The sequence below is a fragment of the Bubalus bubalis genome, chromosome 8 (assembly GCF_019923935.1).
Source record: "Bubalus bubalis isolate 160015118507 breed Murrah chromosome 8, NDDB_SH_1, whole genome shotgun sequence".
NCBI classification, from domain to species: Eukaryota; Metazoa; Chordata; class Mammalia; order Artiodactyla; family Bovidae; genus Bubalus; species Bubalus bubalis.
The window spans coordinates 5,361,691-5,384,147 of record NC_059164.1 but is presented as its reverse complement, the minus strand read 5'-3'; the positions used below and the strand labels follow the sequence as shown (position 1 = coordinate 5,384,147).

At 47.2% G+C, this 22,457-nt stretch overlaps 1 protein-coding gene across 18 annotated transcripts in view; it reads left to right on the top strand.

Moving 5' to 3' along the window:
* The first annotated feature begins 512 nt into the window (after positions 1-512).
* The window catches only part of IKZF1 (IKAROS family zinc finger 1), a 119,475-nt gene continuing 97,530 nt past the window's right edge, over positions 513-22,457 (top strand). For 7 of the 18 annotated variants that reach the window (XM_044946405.2, XM_025290803.3, XM_025290798.3 and 4 more), the window contains exons 1-2: positions 538-594; positions 15,676-15,729. In XM_044946405.2, coding sequence (XP_044802340.1) covers positions 570-594; positions 15,676-15,729 — 79 coding nt within the window. In that variant the 5' untranslated portion in view covers positions 538-569. Of the gene's footprint in view, positions 595-631; positions 1,464-5,048; positions 5,471-15,675; positions 15,730-22,457 lie in introns of those variants that run through there. The other 11 variants (XM_025290796.3, XM_044946406.2, XM_025290802.3 and 8 more) reach the window with 10 other exon arrangements.

Below are 22,457 nucleotides of genomic sequence, written 5' to 3'. Positions count from 1 at the left end.
CCTCCACCGCCGCCGCCCTTTCACACTCGCGTGTGCACACAGGCCAAAACTGAAGGCGCGATCCTAACTTCTGCCTCCAGCGGGTGGGAGGGAAGAGAGACGAGAGGTATTCCATTGGTTGTCTGGGAAAATGAATCGCACCTTCCCCTCACTTGCGAAGGATCAACTTTTCCCACCCCCTCGGGTGGGCACTCATAAACTGGGGTCGCAGCCAGAACCAGGGAGCCAAGTGGGCCCAGCTGGAGGGAAGCGAAGCCGGGCGGGCAGTGGAAAAGGGCATCACTGGGTTCCGAGTCCCGGGGTAGGGCGAGCACGCGGGTGCCCCGACGAGCGGCCCGGGGCGCAAGGCTGCCGGTCGCCGGGAGGACGCCCCAGATCCGGCAGTCCTCCACACGCCATCCGCGCCGGACCCCCAGGGGTTAAGCGCGGGTCCTGCGGCGCGGTGGCGGACCCTCTGGCTATGCCTGGCAGCGGTGGGATGAGGAAGCACGGCGGCGCGGGGAGGGCAGGGGCGCGCAGCGCGCGGGGTGGCGGCGGCGCGCCCAGCGGGCCCAGTGCCGGCGAGCGGGATGCAGCGGGCGGCTGCGCGAGCAGGTACGGCCCGTGCCTGCCGCTTCCCTCGTCGCCTGTGTTGGGGCAGGCCAGGGTCCAGCCCCGCGCGGCGCCAAAGTTTGCGCACGCTGCCCCGGAGTTGCGCTCGGGACGGCGCCGCGTGAGCGGGCGACGGGCGGCTGGGGCGGCGCGCCCCGACCGGAATCCCTCTCCAAGTCCCGCTCGGAGTCCCGCACCGTGCCCGGTTCGGCGTCCAGTCCCGCTCCCCGTCTCAGTCCCTCTCCTAGTCCTGCTCGCGCCACGCCCCGGGCCCCGCTCCTCGCTTCTGTCCTGTTTGGTGCCGGAGCGTGCACGCGGGGCGAGGCAGGGGCGAGGCAACGGCGGGGCAGGGCGCGCCGGGACCGGTGTGGCGCGCAGCCACAAAGTTTGCGGAGCGCGGGTAACGGGCGCGCGCTCGGGCCCGGGCGCTCGGAGCAAGCGGCCGCAGGTGACTGAGCGCTGGCTCGCGGGGGCGCGGCGCGGGGCACAGGTGCGCAGCCCGTGGGCGGCGCTGTGCACGCGGGACGGGCAGACCGGCCGCGAGCGCGAAAGCCGGGTGGCGGCCGGCTGGGGGTGGGGATCGCGGCGGAGAAATGGGGAACAATGAGAGTGAGCAACTTCAGGAAGTCATTGTGAAAGAAAGCTGGGAAGAGCTGGGCAGCCGAGCAAGCCGGGCGCTCTAACAAGTGCCTGCGCGGCCCGCGCCCCGGCAACCGCTGCGGCGAAGGTCCTGGGTCCCCGCGGAGCGCAGCCGAGCCGGGGCGGGACGATTGGCCGCGACAAGGGGGCCCACCGGGCGAGCTCGGATCCGAGGTTACTCTTCGCGCTTGAGGATCAGTCTTGGACCTGCAAAGTGCGACGCACACATCCACGTGAGTGTTTTCAGACTGAATGTCCGTAGAAAAACTTGGATTTGAAAAGAAGGAAAGAAGGAAAAGACGGAGGCGGTCACATTTGTGAGTCCTGGTTTCGCTCGGGTCCACCTCTCCTTTCTGGGGACGGTGGGAGCGCTGACTTTCGTCAAAGCCGTGGCCATTTCGTGCTGTGACCGCAGGTGCAGGGCAGGCCGGCCGTGGGACGCTGTGAGCCGCCCCTCTGTCCCCCGGAGGAGGACGTGATCTTGTTTAAGTCGATCCACGCTTTTATAGTGAGATCACGGAAGTCAGCCTTTATAAAGTCATTCATAACGAGCTTTCTTTTCTTATTTTTGACGCGAGAGCTTTTTGCTTATACTGTAAAATAATTAGGTTGAATCTGAACTTGCTTTCTGCAGAATAGGAATTATTCCGGTTTGAAAAGTTGGTAATACTTTTGCTGAGTGCAGTTTTGGCTCTCGGATTAGGAAACCGCTCGGCCAAAAGGTGTCAGGTTACTTGGGGCTGTCTTTGAAATAGGCTTGAAAAATTAGGATGCTTGGTGATTCCTATGGAATCTCCAGAAGGTGTGATTTTTTTAAATTTTCTTCTGATTTGGAGGCACGGGGTGTGACATCTGGAGAAGTGAAAAGGGTTAGGATTCGATTCGCGTGTCTGATCTGGCACTTCCAAGTGTAGCTTTCAAATGCGGTTTCCTTTCTCCCTGGCTGCAGCCCCCCCGGAGTGAATGTCAAACCTCTGTTCTTCCCTCAATTTCCACACTCAAATTCCCCACCCTACACCCCAACGGGTAGTTCAGTTGTTTAAACTTGGGAAGACACACTGGTGTTGAAGAAATATCTCCTAACCCATCAGATCAACTTCTGTTGAAAGTTTATTTAAAAAAAAAAAAAGGAAGCTTAAAATATTTAATATGCATAACGTTTAAACTTTCATGGAAATTTAAGTGATTTTAAGACTTGGTTCACTTTGGTTCTGAGGTGAGAGGAGAGTGAGGCATACAGGAAAGGTCCAAGCCTCTTGAATTCATTGCTTTGTTGGAAGATATTTATTTGATGAGATTATTGGGACTCATCTTTTATGTGGGATTTTGAAAGGAACAATTCAAGTATAATGTATATTGTATGTGTCAGAATTGTTTCAGTAAGAAATTAAATTATTGTATACGTGGCTTAAAATTTAAGTAGTCACAAATATCTCTGACCAGAAGACGACTTGCCTACATCATGGTTATACAGAAAGTGTTAAAAAATAATTTGTGTGCACAAATACACATAATGAGGCCGTGTTTAAAAATTCTGTACAGTTTGGGTTTGATGTAGTGTATTCAGTTTCAAAACTTCTCATGATCATACATGTTTATATTTTTTTTACCTGGGAAAAAATGTATTTCCCAGCCTCAAAGTCCCCAGAGCTGAAGACCAAAAGATGTAACTGAGTTAAACCGTCTGGTTTTCTTCCCTTCCCTGCCCTACCTCCCATCCCCATTTCATGGTGATAGTTGAAGGCAGGAGTTTCAGAAACTCCACCAGGCTTCTATAATTCATCAGTATTTTAATTAAAGCACTGCATCTTGGGAAATGACATATCCTCCAAAATTCAGGAGCATCAGGACAATAAAAGCCCATCATCACGGTCTCACAGGAATCGAAGGTCCATGAATACAAGTGTGTGTGTGTGTTATGTTTGGGTCTTTTGAGAAGTTTGTCTAAAGTCTCCGGAGAGAAGGTAACTAGTGGTTTCCTTGCAGCCATTTCCCTTGTTGAAAATTAAGATCACAGCCAATTTCCTGGCCAAGAGGCCTGCAGCCAGTACTGCTAGGGCCACTGCATCTTCCTCACTGGAGCCTTAGAGTCTAAGGATCGTGGTTCTGTAGTTTGGGGAGCTTTCCCCTTGGCTTGGATGTGTGTCTGTCATGTTGGGTCAGTGTCGACATAAATGTCAAACTCTGGAAGTTTAAGAGAACCTGATGCATATATACACTGTCTACTACATGTCATTGCTAAGAAACGCTGCCAAGCCGCCCGCACACGTGTTGTGTATATCCTTCACGGTTACGTGTGTATTAATAGATACAGGAAATAAAGACATTATGTGATAGAATGCACACAGACACACAGAGAGCGTACGCATAGCATGGGCAGACACAGAGGCCAGGGGGGAAAGGGTTTTAACAATCAAACACACCTGACCTGAGTAATAAAGACCCTCCTTTCTGGCTTGGTTGGTTGGTTGGTTTGATTTTTACCTTTTAGTAAAACAAAAGAGATTTTCCTAGTTGGAATGGTGAATGTAAGCATCAATGATGCCAGTTCTTTGTGTGTCTGCCTAACATACTTGCAGTTAACCCAGAACTGGTCAAGGGCAGAAGCATTCAGAGGTGGTTTTTATTCCTTTTCCCTCCTCTGATCTTTGTAATTATGAAATAATTTCACTACAACATAACTCTTGGTTTTGTTGTCTTATTTGAATGGGCACTTACGTCAGTGGATCCAGTTCACAGGGAACAGCTGTTTGGGGCAGCCTTTGCTATTTCTTTTTAAAAAATACTATTTTTAAAATTGTATTGAAATATAGTTGATTTACAATGTTGTGTTCATTGCTGCTATTTCTACCTGCGTTTTCGGGTGCTCCTGTACTGTGTGAGTCCCGCCTGTGGCTCTGAGATGCTGCGCCTCCTGCCCCGACAGTTACCGTTAGCCCCTGCCTGGTGTCGGTCTATTTGTGTCTGAAGAGCCCTCAGGCGCGCGTGTGTAACATAGTCCATCTCATGGGAGAAAACACAAGATGTAAAAGCGACAAGTGACCCATTCTTTGTGGCTGACAAGGGGAGAACCGTTGATCCAGTTGACACCTTGAGACCAATCATTTTGGTTTTGCTTAGAAAAGGCACATGTGCACACATGTGATCCAGACCTTGGGCAGATTGTGTTTCAGAGCATAGGCCTTACACACACACACACACACACACATACACACACTTAAAATCCAGATAAGGAAGGAGACAGGAATGGAGTTCATCAGGGACGTGGGCCCCCCCAAACCAGACTCAAGCAACAGCAACCAAACTGATTTTACTATGGGGTTGACCAGATGCCCATACTGTTGTTTGTTTGTTTGTTTTTTTCCCCACAGAGACTTAGGCATGTTGTTCTGGCAATTTAATAAGTGATTCCACACCATAGCTTATCTTTCTGCAGCTCCTTCCATCTTCAGTGTTGTTGCTTTAATAGCTTGTGTTTGACACTGTTTTGAAACATTTGATGATATTCTAACAAATATTTGTAAGACATTATGAAACATTAAAAGTGAAATGCTGCATGATTACAAGTGAAACAGAGCAAACAAAAGGAGCTTTGCAGAGCACGCTGGAGAGGAGAGGTGGGTAGGGCCCAGGGCTCACCCTGCTTTGGTTTGTCCTGGGTGAGTGGTGTGTAGGGGGCCCACTGCTGAGGAGGGCCTGGTGGGGAGGCAGCCCAGACTTCTCTGTAGCAAATGGCCTTGTTCCTTCCATCCAGCCTTTTTTCCTTCTCCTATTTTGCTGTGATGAACAGGTGGGTGAATGCTTTGGGTGCCTCCCATTACGTGCCTGGGGATGAACCATGAAAAATGGTGAAAACTCCAAGTCCCAGGCCTGGGGGCCCCTTGCCTTCCTGTCACAGCCTGTCTGTGTCTCTCTTCTTCTGGGCTGATTGTCTGCCTCTGGGGAGCCCATCATGCCTGGTGACTCAAAGAGGTCCCTCTCCCACCTACCTCAAGCCCGCCAAGTCAGACGTCCTAATAATCTCTGAACCCATTTTGGTCGGGACAGGAAGCACGGGCTCCCTTTCTGCCTGTGTTTTCCTGAGAGAAAACCATCTTCCCTCCTTTTTTGCATATTTGGCAAATGGGTCCACCTTCCTCTCCGCCCCAGTGGAAGGAGAGGAGGGTGGTGGCGAAGGAGGCAACAGGGTCCCTTCCAGGTGGCTGAGTCCAGGGGGCTCCGAAGGCCCCAGGCCTCCAAGGTAGGACTGGGGGTAAGGCCCGCCCCTCGGGTCTCTGGGGGGCACAGGCTTCTGGGTGAGGTCACTGGTTTCTTTGCTGTTCTGCACAGATGGGTACTTGCAGAGTGCACTCTCCTCCCTCCCCGGGGTAGCCTGTGCCCCCAGCCCCTGCCGGCTTCCCACTGACTGTCTTGGGTGATGGAGAGTCTCATTACCTTCCATGTGCTCTCTCTGCTTTCGGGGTCCCCTACTCCACCTCCTGATGGCTCACGGAGCAGGGCCACGGCTTAACAAATTGCTGAAAATGGGTCCTAATTAGTGGGAAAGCGCCTTCTTCATCTTTTCTCATTCAAGTGTGCAGTGGTTCGTTTTTCTTCAGCAATCAAGTCACTGCTGAAGGAAATCTGACTCTCTTCCTGCCACATTCGCGTCAAAAGTTAGCTCCATTGGACATGCAGTTGGTGCGGGTCTTCTGGGGGCTGTTGAGGATGGGTGCAGTGTGCGGGGGTCCCAGCGTTGTTCCTTAGTCTCTTCCTTTCCCTCTCTCCCTCCTTCCTTTCTGCCTCTGTCTCTCATGTGTGTGGTATTTGCAGAAATAACTATGAACTGCATCAAGAATTTGTAAACGACCTTACACATACTGAAATAGACTTCTGGCCTCCATTATTGAGCTCACATGGTAAAATGACACTCCAAAGCTTTATTGGGTAGTACGAAGCTGGCTAAAACTGAACAAGATGGTTTGGTTTAGAGCCCTCTTCTAAAGCTAGGAGTCCTGTGGTGAATACAGATTCATTGGTTTTGGGTAAATTTTCATTGTTACATCAGATTTTCACTGGCGCTCTTGGAGCAAATGAAATAGCATGTAAGATACCTCTTTAGTCCAAATGGAGAAAATGTTGAATCTAGAATCTTTAGGAGAAATGAAAATGAGGGATTGATCTTTTATAAACTGACTTTGGAAGCACTCTGATGAACTCCAGTGCTTTTAATGGAAACTAGAAAGAGCCAGCGACCCCCTGGTGCGAGCCCCACTTTGAGCCTGAAAAAGTGACCTTTTCCTCCTCCTTGTGCTGAGTTTTGTGTCGGGCAGAAAATTAAAGTGATATTCAGAGAGATCCACAGTGAAAACATTGATAAATTGTGTATCCTACTTCATTAAACTAAAACTCATACTGCTAATTATTGCAGGTTGTTAAGAGATAAGGCAATTAATTACCATTTAAAAATGATTGGGGAATTTCTAATGCGTTTCTACCTGCGTTTTCTCACTTCTGTCTGGAGTTTGTGTATGTTTAACCTGAATTTCAAGACTTTTCAGTTTAATATAGAGCAGAGAGGTTTTTGTAAAAGACGATAATTTACTGGGGGGAAAAAAAACATTGAAAATAAGCTCATTTAAGGGCTGCAGAAAAATCTGACTGTAGTGTTTAAGAGTTTTCCTGTACTTGGTTCCCTGATGGATATGAACATTTTCTGCCTGATTTTAAATAAAGATGTGCTGATTTTTGTAGGCCGAAAACGAGGAAGTTGTAAGCCTCTGTGAGGTTCTGCTCATGACACCCCCACACCCCCTGGGTTTGCATGAGGACTTCGTGGGCTAAAGGTTGTGGATGACAGGCAGTCCTGGTTGGGCCTGATGCCCACTGGGAGCATGTGTACATATGGACTTTGTTATGTGTGGGGCATTTTTTCCTTGGGAGCCTATGTTGGGTTATAGGACATCTAAGCTGTCTGTCCATCGTCGAATACTATGGAAATCTAGAACTTTTTTTGCTAATTTGGTCCAACTAAAGAGCCTATTCAGAATAGCAAATGTTATTCTTTTCAGTGATTATCATATTTACTGTCCATAGCAATCACTTGCCAAATCATTGATACATTTGTATTCCTTTAACCCTTCTCAGACACAGCTGAACTCACTTCAGCCAACCCGTTTTAGGTTGGGGAAGCCAAAGTAAATTCCCAAAGAGTGCTGAAGTTGCTACAATTTAAGGAGCCAGATTTTTTATTTTTCATTCTGTATGCTCTGAACATGGTTTTGAAACGTGAATAGAGATGATTTTTTAAAGAATCTTTGTAAGAAGTTGCTTCATTTTAACTCATTGCTGCTGATAACCTTAATCATTACAACTGATAATTTGGGGATGTTGTGAACAGAACTGAGCTCAGAATGCAAGTCCTTCAGGGCGAATTTCCAGTAGCTTAGAAACCACGTGGCCATAACACAGAGAGTCAACCATCGATGTTCACACCCGTTCCTCTCTGGAGCCGCCACCCTGTGAAGCTGCCTTAGAACACATTTTCTCTCTCTGTTTCTAGATTTGTAGCTCTAGTCTCCCCACCAGCTTGGTAGGAGTGAGTTTTCTAAATACAAAAAAAAAAAAGGAAAAAAAGATTGTGCAGCACTGGGATGGTGTCCTCAATAGAAAAATAAAAAATAGCTTTTCAGTTGTTGTTGATAAATAGGTATGTCTGGGCTGTAAACACCAGACCTTCCTGGGGATTAGAGTAATTGTATTTCCCTGGGTCTAAATAACATATAACTTTAAAAAGAAGTCCAGAGGCATTTGTAGAAACCTTGGTATGACAGGTATATTTTGGGGAGTGCTATAGGACTTCCCTGGTGGCTCAGACAATAAAGCGTCTGCCTGCAATGCAAGAGACCTGGGTTTGATCCCTGGGTTGGGAAGATCCCCTGGAGAAGGAAACAGCAACCCACTCCAGTACTCTTGCCTGGAAAATCCCATGGACAGAGGAGCCTGGAGAAGGAAACACCAACCCACTCCAGTACTCTTGCCTGGAAAATCCCATGGACGGAGGAGCCTGATAGGCTACAGTCTGTGGGGTCACAAAGAGTCGGACACAACTAAGCAACTTCACTTTCTTTCTTTCTTTTCTTTATAGGTATATAAGTGGATTTTTTCTACCATGTACAGTATTAAGTTTGAATTTTTCACGTCCACATAAAGTGATACTGGTATGTTAAGATAGCTTCACTACTAAGAAGGCAAGAGGAGATACTGTATGTATTCTTTATGCCAGCATCTTACCTTGCTGAGTGAAAACTGAGTTCAGATTTGTGTTTATCTGTAATTTATGTTACAGTAACTTAGCTATCAGTAACTTTGTGCTTATCTGTTTTATAAAAAACGAGAAAAAAAATCTTTGAAAATAATAGGAACACAAAAGTTCTCCCTGGGCTCCTCTGTCTCTTCACTTCGTGAGGATAAGAGGTCAGCACTTCTGAGAATATCCCTGTAAATCATTATTTGGGCCCAGTTCCTGCTTTTTTTAAAAAAACAGAGGTGTCACTTTCGTTGCACAGTTGCTGGCCAAGCATGAAGGCTTCTAAAATCGGGACGAGGGTAGAAGAAAATGATTCTAAAGTTAGCCTTTTTACTTAAGTGATGAAGTGTAAAAGGCCATTTATATTTGAGGAAGCTACTTAGGAAATGGCCTCTGATGAGGGCCAGCATCAGGAAAAGTCCTCTAAAAGCATATGTAAATTCGGAGTGTCTGCCTCTCCGGGGCTGCTGAATAAACAGCAGTTCCTGTTAGCGGTTTGAGAGCCAGTGTACAGCGGGGCACACGAGCGGACCCGGACACACGATGGGCATGCAGCGCGGGGACCTCTCCTGGGCCGCTCGAAACCCAGCCCCGGAGCTGCTGTGAAAGCACAGATTGTCCCCAGCTCCATTTGCCGTATTATTTTCCGATTTCTAACGTCTCACGTCTTTTTTCTTGGCCTCACTTCTAGGCAGGTGGCCCCGTGATGGCTTTTACAAACAGCCTCGTGGTTCTGTTCGTTCTGTATTCAATCCTTCCTCGCTGAGAATGTTTTCAGACAGCAGGATTTTCAGCTGTATTTTGAAAAGGCTTCCTGAGTTCCCCCTGACCCTTCCTCTTTTGCATATCAGTTCCTGCCCCTCGGGGGGGAAAAAAATGTGAGGACAGAATTGCACATGGGAGCTAATTTGCCCTCAAAAAGCAGGTTCACAGTAGAACAAACCGCTGGAGGAAGAGTTCTCTGTGGCTCAGTTAAAAAAAAAAAAAAAGTGTCCGTGTGTGTGTGTGTGTGTGTGTGTGTGTGAATGGCTCAGTTAAATATGGGGGGAGGGTGTGAAAGCCAAATTGTATTCCCTGCCATCCTGTTTAAATCTTGTTTTTCATTGTTATTTGTGCCAGCCCTAATCTCTGTGGAATAATCATGAAAACGTGTAGATTGGCAGCTAATTTTGAAAAAATGAAAAGACTCAGAAATGAAATAAGAGGACTCTGAAGTTGTTAGCTTCTCCCAATCTGTTTTGTCAAGTTGTTAGGGAAACCTCTAAGGTCTCCGGAATCAGACACAAAGATCCTGCATATTACCCTTGCTTTCTCGTGGAACATTTCCTTTTTTAAGATATGGTGTAATTCACAGCAGTAGGGTAGATTTTCAAAAATAAAATCTACCAGCCTGAAGATGAAAAGACTTTCTCTCAACAGGAAGAATGAGTGTTATTAAAGAGGTCTGTGACCTAACGCATCTTAAATAGATTTTAGGTTTGGCCTGTTTCCCCCTTCAAAATAAGTATTGTTTAAAACATAAGGAAATAACCCCAAAGGTATCTCTAGTGCAACCTCACTCATCAGGGAGGAAAATAATCAATAGCATCCATTTGACCAAATAACCAGAATTTAACTGTATTGTAGAAGTTTTGTCATGGAGTTCGCCTTAATTGCAAAGTATTACCAAGAGCTTGCTTATTTTCTGTGGCGATACGGGTAATACCCATTTCTGGTCCATTTGTACTTTTAAACTTGGGGACCACTGCCTGAGTGGTCCTGGGCTCACATCTCAGCTCTGTTGTCTGTTGAGATGTGAGACCTTGGGCGGGACACTTCTTTCTTAGCCTTGGTTTTCTCGTCTATAAAATAGAAAGAATAATGTGGATCATGTATCAGAAGAACACAGTTTAGATGTAAGGATTAAAGTCGCACACATAGCAGATGGGGATTGAAAACCCGATCGGCCCTGGACGTTCTGCCGGGCGCTCAGATGGAACAGGGGACGAGGTGGCTGCTGTCCACGCCTGTGGGGTTTAGCAGCTAAATGCCAGGCACGTGGTAGTTCCTTCAAGAAGGCTGACTAACACCAACGTCCTTTCCTTTACCTTCTTTTTCTGGCGTTATATAAGGTACTCAAGAAATGCTATGAAATATTACTGGACAGAAACACACAAAAAAGGAAAAACAGTGTATGCTGTTTAAACCCCAAAGAATGGTCTTTTGAAAAGTTTGGAGAAGAACTGTGTGCTCCCAGCAAATGGGCTGACTTTGAGGGACCATCTGTGGTTCATCACAGTTCGTTTGGCGGGCTATGAACTCAACTCTTTAACCGCCTTTAATCGGGGTGCTTTGGGAGGTCACCAAGTTGGGGTTCTTGACAAGCATCTGGCTTTTACTTCTGACTTCATTAATCCAGACTCAGCTTTCTTGGATTATGGGAAAGTCCTGTCATCTCAGAGCAAGTGCTAGGAAGAGAGAAAAGAAGAGATGGGGTGTGAGGAGGCTAAGAGGGCCTGGGGACCATCCTGGCCTTTCCCCAGAGCAGCAGCCCCCGCAAGATCCCCGGCTCTGGCTGAGCCTTTGTCCAGGCTGCTCGCTCTCTGGCGGGTAGGAATGGGCCAGTTGTCCTGGAGACATGCCCAGAAGCCGCAACTGCCCAGGGCTGTTGGATGCTTCTCCTCGGAGGCAGCCAGGCTCCAGCTCCCGTGGGTGGGAAGGAGGAAAGGCAGCTGAGGTCGAGGAGGGGGCTTCCCGAAGGTTTCGCTGTCCCCCGCAGGCTCCATCTCCACTGGCCCTGGGAGCCTGGGCGCAGAGGTGCAGTGGGCCTCTGTGTGTGGTCCCCACCGTCCCCCGTTCTCCAGACTCGTCCTGTGCCAGCTTCAGAGAGGGTGGCTGCTGCGGGGGAGACGGGGCTCCTGGCTTGGGGACCCCGTCCCAGCAGGAGTAGGACGAGTGAGGGGCCTGACTCCTGCTCTGCCTCCTGGAGGGACGGCCTATGACCGGCCTGTCACGCTGGCTGTCCTTTATCTCTGCATCTGTTTCCCCATGTGCGAGATTCAGGACTGCGCGCTCCAGAGGCACAATAAAAGCATTCATGTCTGTAAGAAGCACCCGGTGACAGGTATTTACTGACACTGCTGCGTTCTTTCGTTTGTATGTGAGCTGCAGCCTCGGGTCACTTGGGTTCCCCATACAGAGCAGAAGATGGCAGAGCTCCTTGGTGTCTCCCTGGACAGGCCTGCCGTGCTTGGTTTGGGCTTAGGTGCAGGTTTGTGAAAATGTGGGGTTAAGTCACTCTGGGGATGAACGCTTCTTCCTGACGGCCAACTTTTGTACTGAGATCGGACCAAGCCTGAATCCCTTTTGCACTCAACACTGGACACTGCTTCCACGTGTCTAAAGAGAAGCACAGTGCCTGGGTGGTGCCTGTTCCCGGCGGTGGGGTTACTTCACTGTCCCCCTTGGTGGCTAGGTCTTGGGGTGGGGGCTGGTGTTTCCTCTCCTTCAGATAGTTCTCCATTGTCAAATTATTTCTTGGTCTTTGCATAAGAGCAAAGTCACCTTTACAAAAAAAAAAAAAAAAAAAAAAAAAACCTTACTACTTTTTAGTCCCAAGAAATGCAAATTTAGATCTTGAGGAAGTTTGAGGGAGTTTGTCAAACTACCCCACCCTCCCACCTCGTGATGTCAGAAAGACAGGCCATGGAATCACAGGACTGCCATGGACTGTGCCCTAATTCTTAGGAATTTCAAAACGATGGTGACAGCTGAGCATTCGTCCAAGCATGGGGGACCCCCAGGTACAGCTCCAGCCCTGGTGCGGACCACAGGCTGGCTGACTGGGTCCATGCAGGCCTGGTTGAGGAGCTGTTTGAAAGGCTAAGTGAGGCTGATGAGCTAACAGAGTTCCATGCAGACATTCCGTGAAAATGGAGACAGGCCTGCAACACAGATCCTGGGTGCTCTGCTCTCGGGGTCTGCTCTCCACCGTGCCCACTGTCCACTGCCGAGGGGTGCTAAGACAGGGCGGGGTTCAGGGAGGTGCCCTCTCTCTGCCCTGTCGGGACACATGGACACAGCAGAGCCGGGTCTGGGCCTCAGCTGCAGGCCCAGGCATCCTCTCGCTGCTGCGTGACCTGTCCTCACATCTCCCCCCGGAAAGGACTGATCACACGGGGCAGTGTGGTGTGGATAGATCCTGCCCAACAAGAAACCTGGAGGATCCTTGCAGCAGCTGGAAGGCACCTTCTCTGGCAGCACTGGGCTGGGGACCCATCACCTAGCTGGGCTTTAGGAAACATTTTTTCCTTTTATTTATTATATATGATATAATATATAATATAATTATATCATATATAATAATATATATATTATTATATATTATTTATATAATTTCCTTTTCAGAAATTACTTGAAAATACAGTTGGGTGTTGATGAAATCAATCGCTGCCATCAAACACTGCATGAACTTTAAAACGAGAATGTCGGTGCACATTTGTCAATGAAAAAGATACATACAGTATTAGATGAAGAAAATATTTTACAACAGTTTGTTTGCAGTACATTCAGTGTCCTCTTTTTCTAAAAAGTTCTGTGTGTATACACACACACACACAAAAAATGTAGTAGTCTTAAGTAGTGGAAAAGTGTGTTCGTCACTCAATCAGGTACAAGTCTTTGCAACCCCGTAGACTGTAGCCCTCCAGGCTCCTCTGTCCATGGGATTCTTCAGGCAAGAACACTGGAGTGGGTTGCTGTGCCCTCCTCCAGCGGGTCGTACCGACTCAGGTATGGGCATTTACTGGCCTTTATTTAAAAAGTTGTAAAATATAATCACTTGCATAGAAAAAAAGAAGTTCAAAGTCAACATGATAAAAACTGGGAGTTTAGAGTAGTATTTGTTGCAGCAAGATTCGCGTTCTGTCCACAGTCTGCTGCGTGTGCGTGCTCAGTCATGTCTGAGCAACCCCATGGGCTGGGGTCCACCAGGCTCCTCTGTCCAAGGAATTCTCCAGGTAAGAATACTGGAGTAGATTGCCATTTCCCTTTCCAGAAGATCTTCCCAACCCAGGGGTCGAATCCTGGTCTCTTGCGCCTCCTGTGCCTCCTGCATTGGCAGGCAGATTCTTTACCACTGAGCTCCCTGGGAAGCCGTCTGTCTACTATACATTTCCCCTATCAATCCGGGGATACCTTAGAACTGGTTGGTGATGTTTCACCTTAAAATACTACATTTGTCTTCAGAAAACTGAATCTCATATTAATGTTGCAGAGCAAACACAAAGGTTTTTCTCCTTTGAGTCTTATTTCTTTATTAATAGAATTGTTTGGACAGTTTCAGAAAAATCATAGGTGTTTTACGTTTTTTCCTGTAGAAGGATGTGAGACTTTGGACCCGTTGGTTTTTGGCAACACTAAGCACTAGACTGGTAAAGAACCTGCCTGTAATATGGGAGACCTGGGTTCAGTCCCAGGTCTTCAATCCTGGAGAAGGAAATGGCAACCCATTCTAGTATTCTTGGCTGGAGAATCCCATGCACAGAGGAGCCTGGCGGGCTACAGTCCATGAAGTCACAAAGAGTGGGATGTGATTGAAGTGACTGCACGCGTACACACAGACTGGTCTCAGGTTTGCTTCTCGAGCTGGTTTGTCTGCCTTGCTTCTTGGTGAACCCTCATCTTGGGGCTGAAACACATGTGGGCCATGGATCCTTTTGCCCTTCTGTGGTCATGAACTGTACCCCTAAGGCCCACACTGGCCCTGGAAATTCATGTCACAACCCAGAGTCGTGCCATGGCTTGCAGAAAGAGATGCAAACCCATCTGCATCCAGAACAGGGCCGATCATCCATGTCTTCTTTGTGACCAATACCAGCATGACTGAAACTCAGAGTATGTGTGCCAAAGGCACCGTGAGAGCTGTTATACACACACACACACACACACACACACACACAATACACACACGCACACACACACGCCTCGTCTGCTCAGACCCGGGGCGGGTCAGGCTGTCTAAGTGTCCATCACAGAGCAGGCATCTGCTGGAAACAGGCCTGAAAGCTCACACTCACACATCTGGACTGGAGGGACAGAGGCGTCCCCCAGAAAGAAGCAACCTGATTTCAAGTCAACACACAGGCTCTGGTGGCTGGTCGGGGAAGATGCTCCTGTGGGTTGTCCAGCAGAGCATAAATGAGCAGACTCCATGGCGCTCACCTGCTGCTGGGCCCCAGCTTTCTTATCCTCAGAGCCTCCAGATGCACCTGGTGGGGAGGGGCGCAGGCCGAGAGACCTGAGAGGTGGAGGCTGGGGCCTTGAGTGAAAAACGCAGCCCACCCCGCCCTCCTGCTTGGCCGAAGTGGCCTCTCCCCGGGGTGTTCATGGTGGCCACAAACAGTGATCCCCACCGCCACCCGCAGGCAGCTCCAAAGGCTAGCTTTCTTTTTTCCCACTGCTCCGAGGAGCCAGCTGTCTGTCTGCCCACAGCAAGGTCTGGGCGCTCTCCGAGCCTGGTGTGGCAGCCACTGTGGGCCTTCCTTCTCCTCGCGTCAGAGTCTGGAGGAGTCAGAGGCAGGGGCCTGAAAAAGTGGGGGACAAAGCCAGCGGCGGCGCGGCCCATCTGCCAGGCTGGAGGTGTATTTATTATTGATGGGGGGAGCGCCGCGGCGGCTCAGCTATGCAGCCCTGCCTGGGTAAATGAGACATTCTTCAGCAAATTGCTTCGTTTTTTGATTGCTGATTGTACGCGTGTCACCAAGCTGACTCAAGGTTCATCGATGCATGCTCAGTAAATTAGAAAGAACATAACTATGGATCAGCCAAGAGAATGAATTCTGTGCCTACAATGACCCAGGGCCATTTAATTTTCTGCTTAATTTTGTTGCAGTCAGTTTGCATTTTGGGTTATTATGCAGTAGGAAATTAACAATAAATAACAAATTTGGTCCTCCTGTGCTTGTAATGATATTTTTATAAATCTTTGTAATGCCGTTTTTAAAAGGATCAAGGTCTGTGCCAGTCTGATACTCCAGAGAGTGTGTGAAGAGGAAAATGCATTCTTCTTGGTAGATAGCCTTGTTGTTAAATAGCTCGGGCCTTCTTTATCTCTCTTTCTCTCTCATATCTTAGGAGTAATTTGCTTTCAACTAAAATCCCTTCCTCTGTTTTCTCAGATAATCCAAGGACCATGGACGCTGACGAGGGTCAAGACATGTCCCAAGTTTCAGGTGAGAACTGGTGATTGACCTATATGGGGAGTCCAGGCTTCGCTGGGTAGCAAAGCCAAGGAGCTTATGGGATGGTGGGCGAGGAAGAAGGCTGTCCTGCTAAAAAGGACAAGATGGACTTGGAGTCAGTGTCTCACTTCAGTGCTGAGAGATTATCCAGGTGTGACAGCCTGCTTAGAAAATTCTCCAAGAGAAAACGAGTTTTCCTGTTACACCCAAAACGACTTGGAAAAGATACAGTCTATGTTGATATTCTTGGGAAGGAAAAAGGACAGATTGACCTCCCCTAGATCCCAAACACAGGCCAACAAACGCGTTTAAAAAGAGAAAGAAAGAGGGAGGGAGGGAGGAGGGGGAAGGGACAAAAGGAAAAAGCAGCTTGGAAAACAAAGTTTGGGGAATAATCCCGAATGCTTGTTAAGTGTGGAGACACCACTTCCCATCATCATGTGTTTATTCCAAGCCATACTGGACACAGCTCTTACCATCCCAGGAGACCCAGGGCTGGGGACGGTCCACAGCCCTGGGTCTGTGGAGATGGGAGATGAGGCCCACAGCCAGATCACACTGTCCCACCGGGTGAGGCCGGGGAGGGCGGACCTCCAGCCAGTCTAGCCAAGCCTGCCCAGCGCCATATCACAGTCCTAGGAAACCCGTGCTGGCTAGCCCTGAACTTGGACGTGTCGGCAGCAGTCGGGCTCACAGTATTTTATATTTTCCAGTCTCAGGACAGCGGGCAATCCTGGGTAGCCTCTGTACTAGAATGGCCCATGTGGTTCTCTGGGAGTGGCCAGCATGTCGCCACCGATTTCCAAGTTATGACTCAATTCTGGCCCTGGGACTCTGTCCCTTCTGGTGATGGAGCCCAGGGCTGAGACTGTGGCTGCAGCCCTGCCTGCTTGCTCTTAGGAGATATGCAGGACCGGGGATTCAAGTTCTCTCAACCTGAAGATGGCCTGCTGCAGACCACGGCACTGTCCCAGCCACGCCTGTCATTTAGAGAGTCTGCATTGAACTCTCCAGGCTGTGAGGTAAAGGCCAACGCTTGGCTTTTTGGCTGTGGCATGTAGGCACCTGATGGGCCATTGGTAGACAGCACATCAGTCAGCACGCTTGGCCATATCTGTAGGAAGTGAAGCTGTGTTGGGGGAGTCGGCTGTGGAGACATGCTCTCCCATGGGCATGGGCAGTCTCCAGAGATGCTCCCTGCAGCCTGGTGCTGACACTGGAGAAGTTGGTTCCCGCCATGCCCTTGTTCACACAGCACTGAGCAGGAAGGACCATAGGAACAGAGGTATGGGGAAAGACATCAAAGATGTATGTAAAGGTGAGAAGAATGTGTCTCAGGATGGTTTGCAAAGTGTGAATCCATCCTTTAAAATGAAAACACATCACACGCGCACGCGCACACAGACACACACACTTTCCACATGCCTGTGTATCCCTTTAGGAAAATTCTGGAGTGATTATTTTAAATGTGTGCTTCCTCTTAGAAGATTGAGGGTGGAAGGCAGGGATGGGTTAGGGGAGAGGGTGGGGAATTTGGTTTTTCATCTTCTCCCTTTCAGGATTATTTGAATTCATTTCCCTTAAGCACATAGTTTTGTTCTGAAATCTGAGTACAATGACAACAATAAAACTATTAAAAAACAAAACTTTGGCCCTTTGAAGCCTGTCCTTTGGCTTGGCCAGGATGTGGTAGCAGCTGGTAGATGAAGCCTGAGCTGAAGGAGAAGTGGGTCCTGCCAGAGGAAGCAGGGTCCCATCCCCAGATTGTAGACCATGGCTGGAGGCGATAAGAGGGTCAGAAACGCTGGATGGTAAACGTCCCAGAAGGTGCAAAGAGACCCCTTCGTTGTCTCTGGTCCTCTGTGTCCCCTCGCTGCATTCCTCTTAGGTGGCTTCTAGAGGGACATCTTACATGATACACTGAGGATCCAGGCATACTCTGCTGTCCCAAAGACAAAGCCGAAAGCCCGACGCCGGGCTGGCATCTCCAAAAAGTTTTGTAGGAGGAACAGCCAGTCAGTACTCTGATCCCCTATGCTGGTAACAAACGTAACAAAAGCCTCATTTTCTTCTATTCTTTTTGCCCTTAACATTATGTGGAACACTCAATTTGAATAGTGGCTCTTTGAAGACAAAGGTGTCAGGGAGTGGAGATGAGGGTGAAAGTTGGCCTGAAAAAGATTCAAGATTTGTTCTAAAATTTAGTTTTGTATACTCCTAGCAAAGGAAATGGTGCTTCCAGTCCTTTACACGATTATTCCTTTGGTTTATGTTAAACCTGGAGTGTTCCAAACAGAGATTAGGGCATTTAAAGAGTTGTGCCATTTTCTCTAAAGATTTGAAGAATACTTTTTCTGTGTTTTGCTGTTTTTGCAGTAAATACCCAGTCATATCAGTTTTCATTTTCCATTTCTAAAATAGAGAGAAGTTGGCAGTTAGTTGTATTATAAGGATGTGCATTTAGCAAAACAGAAGTTGATGTTCTTGATGCAAAATATGAGGAATGTGTTCTGAATCATCCCCTTTTCCCATGAAACTATTCCTTGTTATGCCCTGTTCCCAAAAAAGAAAAACAGATTTGAGTCAAACTCTATGAAATTGCCATTATCATAGATGAAAAAAAAGTTCCGATATCAGCGATTTCATAGGAGTGCACCTAATCTGTGTGAAATACTCGCTTGAAAAACAGACAAATACTTAATATCTAACTTTCTTTTTTCAAACTACCTGGTTCTTTCTTCCCTGGGATTTATCCTGAATGTGGACTGAGCCCTGGTTTACAGTGTCCTATAGATAAAAACCACTCTATAAATATGTGCCCTCTTAGATCTCCTCTAGTTGGGAATGCTGTTGAATGGGCCTGGAGGAAAGTCTGTCTAAAGCTGGCCGTCCTGTCCTTTAGGGCCCCTCTCCTTCATTCTTTTGCTGAGTTTTTGTTTGTTTGTTTGTTCTTTCTCTCTTCTTCGGCACTCATTCTAAATTATTGGTTATGTACTGTGAATTGTTGTCTGTTTTGGTCTCCACGGGAAGAGTCAGCCTGTGGGAGAGCGGGAGTTGTGAGGCCTGCATCAGCGTCTCCTCTCCGCCTCCATCCCTGGGACCTGAGACGGTTCTCCTTGCCTCCTGGACCACTGTGTGTCCTCTGCAAAATGGGGGACTGGAGCCAGTTGAGCTTATGCGATGTTCAGGCTCCTGGGGCCCTACTGGACGTTTTCTTCCTGATCATCTATAATGTTTGTTGAAGCAGAGAAACAACAAATATGCTCTGTAGACATCCTTCCCCTGCCTGGGAAACGAGGCTCATCCATATCCATGTGTCAGTGCAAATGTCAATCACGGGAAATCACACTGATTGAATGCTTTAAATTTACCCAACACCTCCGTAAGCATTTTTTCTCATTTCAACTTTATAAGACCCCAGTGAGGAAGATACAGGCAAGCATCTTAAGTTCTCAGGGAGCTGAGACTCAGAGAGTTTCAATAACCAAACAGAAGTCCCATGAAAGCCAGACCTGGTGTAGGGTAGGAGCTTCCCCACTGTTCTGGAGAGTGGACAGTCTATATTCTGAGTTTTATTTACACCACCCCCCCCAGAAATTGTTTTTTTCTGAGTAATTGTACACAGTACAAACTCATGCACTGGAGACATGAGGAACCACAGAACTTTGTTGGTTGAATTATAATTTACTTGAGGAATTATTCACTTCCTGTTGATAAGCTAATTAAACAATTTTCTCATCTAAGTTGCCCAAAACACTTTTCATAGGTAAAGCTTTATTTGAAACATAGGCAGTAAGTAGATTAAACAGAAATTGGTGAGAAGTTTCTTTCATTTTTCTAAGTAAAATGACATCACACCTCCTAAATCCTTCCATTTAAATCCTTGCTTGCTCGCTGTCTGCAGTTCTTTATGTTTGTGGGGCGCTATCCATGCTCTTGGCCATATGGGCACTTGGGGCTGTGCACACCTGTTTCTAGAAGATGTTTCAGTTTACAAAATAACACTGTGAGCTTATTTAGCATATTAGATTCCACACACATTGTTATTTTATTCTCACAACAACCTTTTAAGCTAAGCCAAAATCATGTTCTTTAACCTCATTTTACTCCTGAGGAAAGAGTGTAAAGAAGGTGACTTGCTGTGGAAACTGTCTTCTCGTTGGTCAAACCAGAGCTGTACCCTGGGTCAACTGATTTCCAGTCACAGTGTGTTAGTATCTCCTGTGCACTGACTTGGTTTAATAACTTTATTTACTTATCATTTATCATCTTTTCATGGTTTTGTATTTTCAATGGTGAACTAGGTGGGTCTAAATAGGTCTTGTTGCTGTTCAGTCGCTAAGTCATGTCCGACTCTTTGTGACCCCATGGACTGCAGCACACCAGGCTCCCCTGTTCTTCACCATCTCCCGGAGTTTGCTCAAACTCATGTCCTTTGAATTGGTGATGCCAGACTCTAAATAATCCTAAAATCAACACACAAAGATATGTTTGCTCCTCATGAGGATTTTGACAAAGTGATGGAAGGTCTCTGTGGACCTTTCCAGCAGGGAGAGGATCCCAGGGTTGCTGAGTACAGAGGCTCAAGCCAGTGATTGATGGCTCAGCAGCCACTGCTCAAACATGGGGGCTTTTAGGCAAATCAGATGCGCTCTTACGAACTGTCACAGTGGCGGCAAGGCAAGGCTGTGTTCCAGCAAGCATGTGGGTGGCCATTCCACTCACTCTCTTACAGTCCTGACTTTTTACCTCGTTCCACTGCACACGCCGGGGCTGTGCTTTATTCTCTCATATCTTCACAGGGAGCTCCTACTGATCGACCTGACCCCAGGATATTTACAATCATGGTCCCTACTGTTTCCATTATTCCTTTTTCTGCATCGTATATGAAGCAGTGAAAACTGCTGAGATGCTGGCATGTAGCTCAGCACAGGGACCAGACAGACAGAAGCACACCTAGCATCTCAGCAAGTTCTAGTTGGTCTTGTTCCCAATAGACGGAGCGGATAAATTTGAAGAAAAGTGACTTGGATACATTTTCACATGAACTGAGCAGAGGGATGACAGCCCTTCACTGGACAAGTCCCAATTCTTTCTGACCCTCTCATGGGTCCTGCATACCTGACTGTCTAGATCGATCCCAGAGTTCTCCAAAGTTATCCTCAGGAAGCCCAGAATTAAAAAAAAAAAAAGAAAGAAAGAAACAATAATACAGGAATTCAGTCTAGTTTCTCAACCTTCTGCTTCCACCTGTCACCATGGCAGCTGGTTAATCAGAAAGGTGTACACGCACACCCCTCACTGTGCATCTTTCAGGATCCCATCACTTTGTTAAGCTGGGGTCCCCAGAGTCAGTTCTGTGGGAGCTCCCCGGGGGTCTTCACAGAAGCAAGTGGTCTGAGTCTCTGGCGTTTCAGCCTCCTTACCCTGCAGTGTCCCCACTTCACCTACGAGACAGGTTTCATGTATTAAAGTTCTGTGTAAGAACTAGAGATTTTCATCCAAAGTGAAGTCAGACAGAGAAGATAGGTATCATATGATATAACTTATATGTATAATCTAAAAAAAAATGATACAAATGAACTTATTTACAAAACAGAATCAGACCCACAGACTTATGGTTACCAAGTGTTGTTGTTGTTTGGTCACTAAGTTGTGTCCGACTCTTTGCAACCCCATGGACTGTAGCCTGCCAGGCTCCTCTGTCCCTGGGATTTCCCAGGCAAGAATACTGGAGTGGGTTGCCATTTCCTACTCCAGAGGATCTTCCTGACCCAGGGATCAAACCTGTATCTCCTGCATTGGCAGGCAGATTCTTTACCACTGAACCACCTGGGAAAACCATAGTTACCAAAAGGGGGGATAAATTAGGAGTTTGTGATTAACAGATACATGCTACTGTATATAAAATGTATAAACAGCAGGACCCTACTGTACAGCATGGAGAACTATACTCAATACCTTGTAATAACCTATAATGGAAAGGAATCTGTAAAAGAATGTTATGTGTGTGTGTAAGTGAATCACTGTGCTGTACATCTGAAACTAATACAATACTATAAATCAACTATATCTCAATATTAAATGTCAATATTATTGAATATTAATATTAAATGTCAATACAAATATTTTAATTATATATTAAATAATTAATATTAAAATGTCAATATAATTTAATATGTCAATATTAAAAAGCAGAGACATTACTTTACCAACAAAGGTCCATCTAGTCAAAGCTATGGTTTTTCCAGTAGTCATGTATGGATGTGAGAGTTGGAGTATAAAGAAAGCTGAGCGTCAAAGAATTGATGCTTTTGAACTGTGGTGTTGGAGAAGACTCTTGAGAGTCCCTTGGAGTGCAAGGAGATCCAACCAGTCAATCCTAAAGGAAATCAACCATGAATATTCACTGGAAGGACTGATGCTGAAGCTCTAATACTTTGGCCACCTGATGTGAAGAACCACTCATTGGAAAAGGCCCTGATGCTGGGAAAGATTGAAGGCAGGAGGAGAAGGGGACGACAGAGGATGAGATGGTTGGATGGCATCACCGACTCAATGGACATGGGTTTGAGTGAACTCTGGGAGTTGGTGATGGACAAGGAGGCCTGGCATGCTGCAGTCCATGGTGTCACAAAGAGTCGGACACAACTGAGCAATTGAAGTAACAATACGTCAATAATTTTAAAAAGATTATTCTTACCTAAAAAGAAAACAAA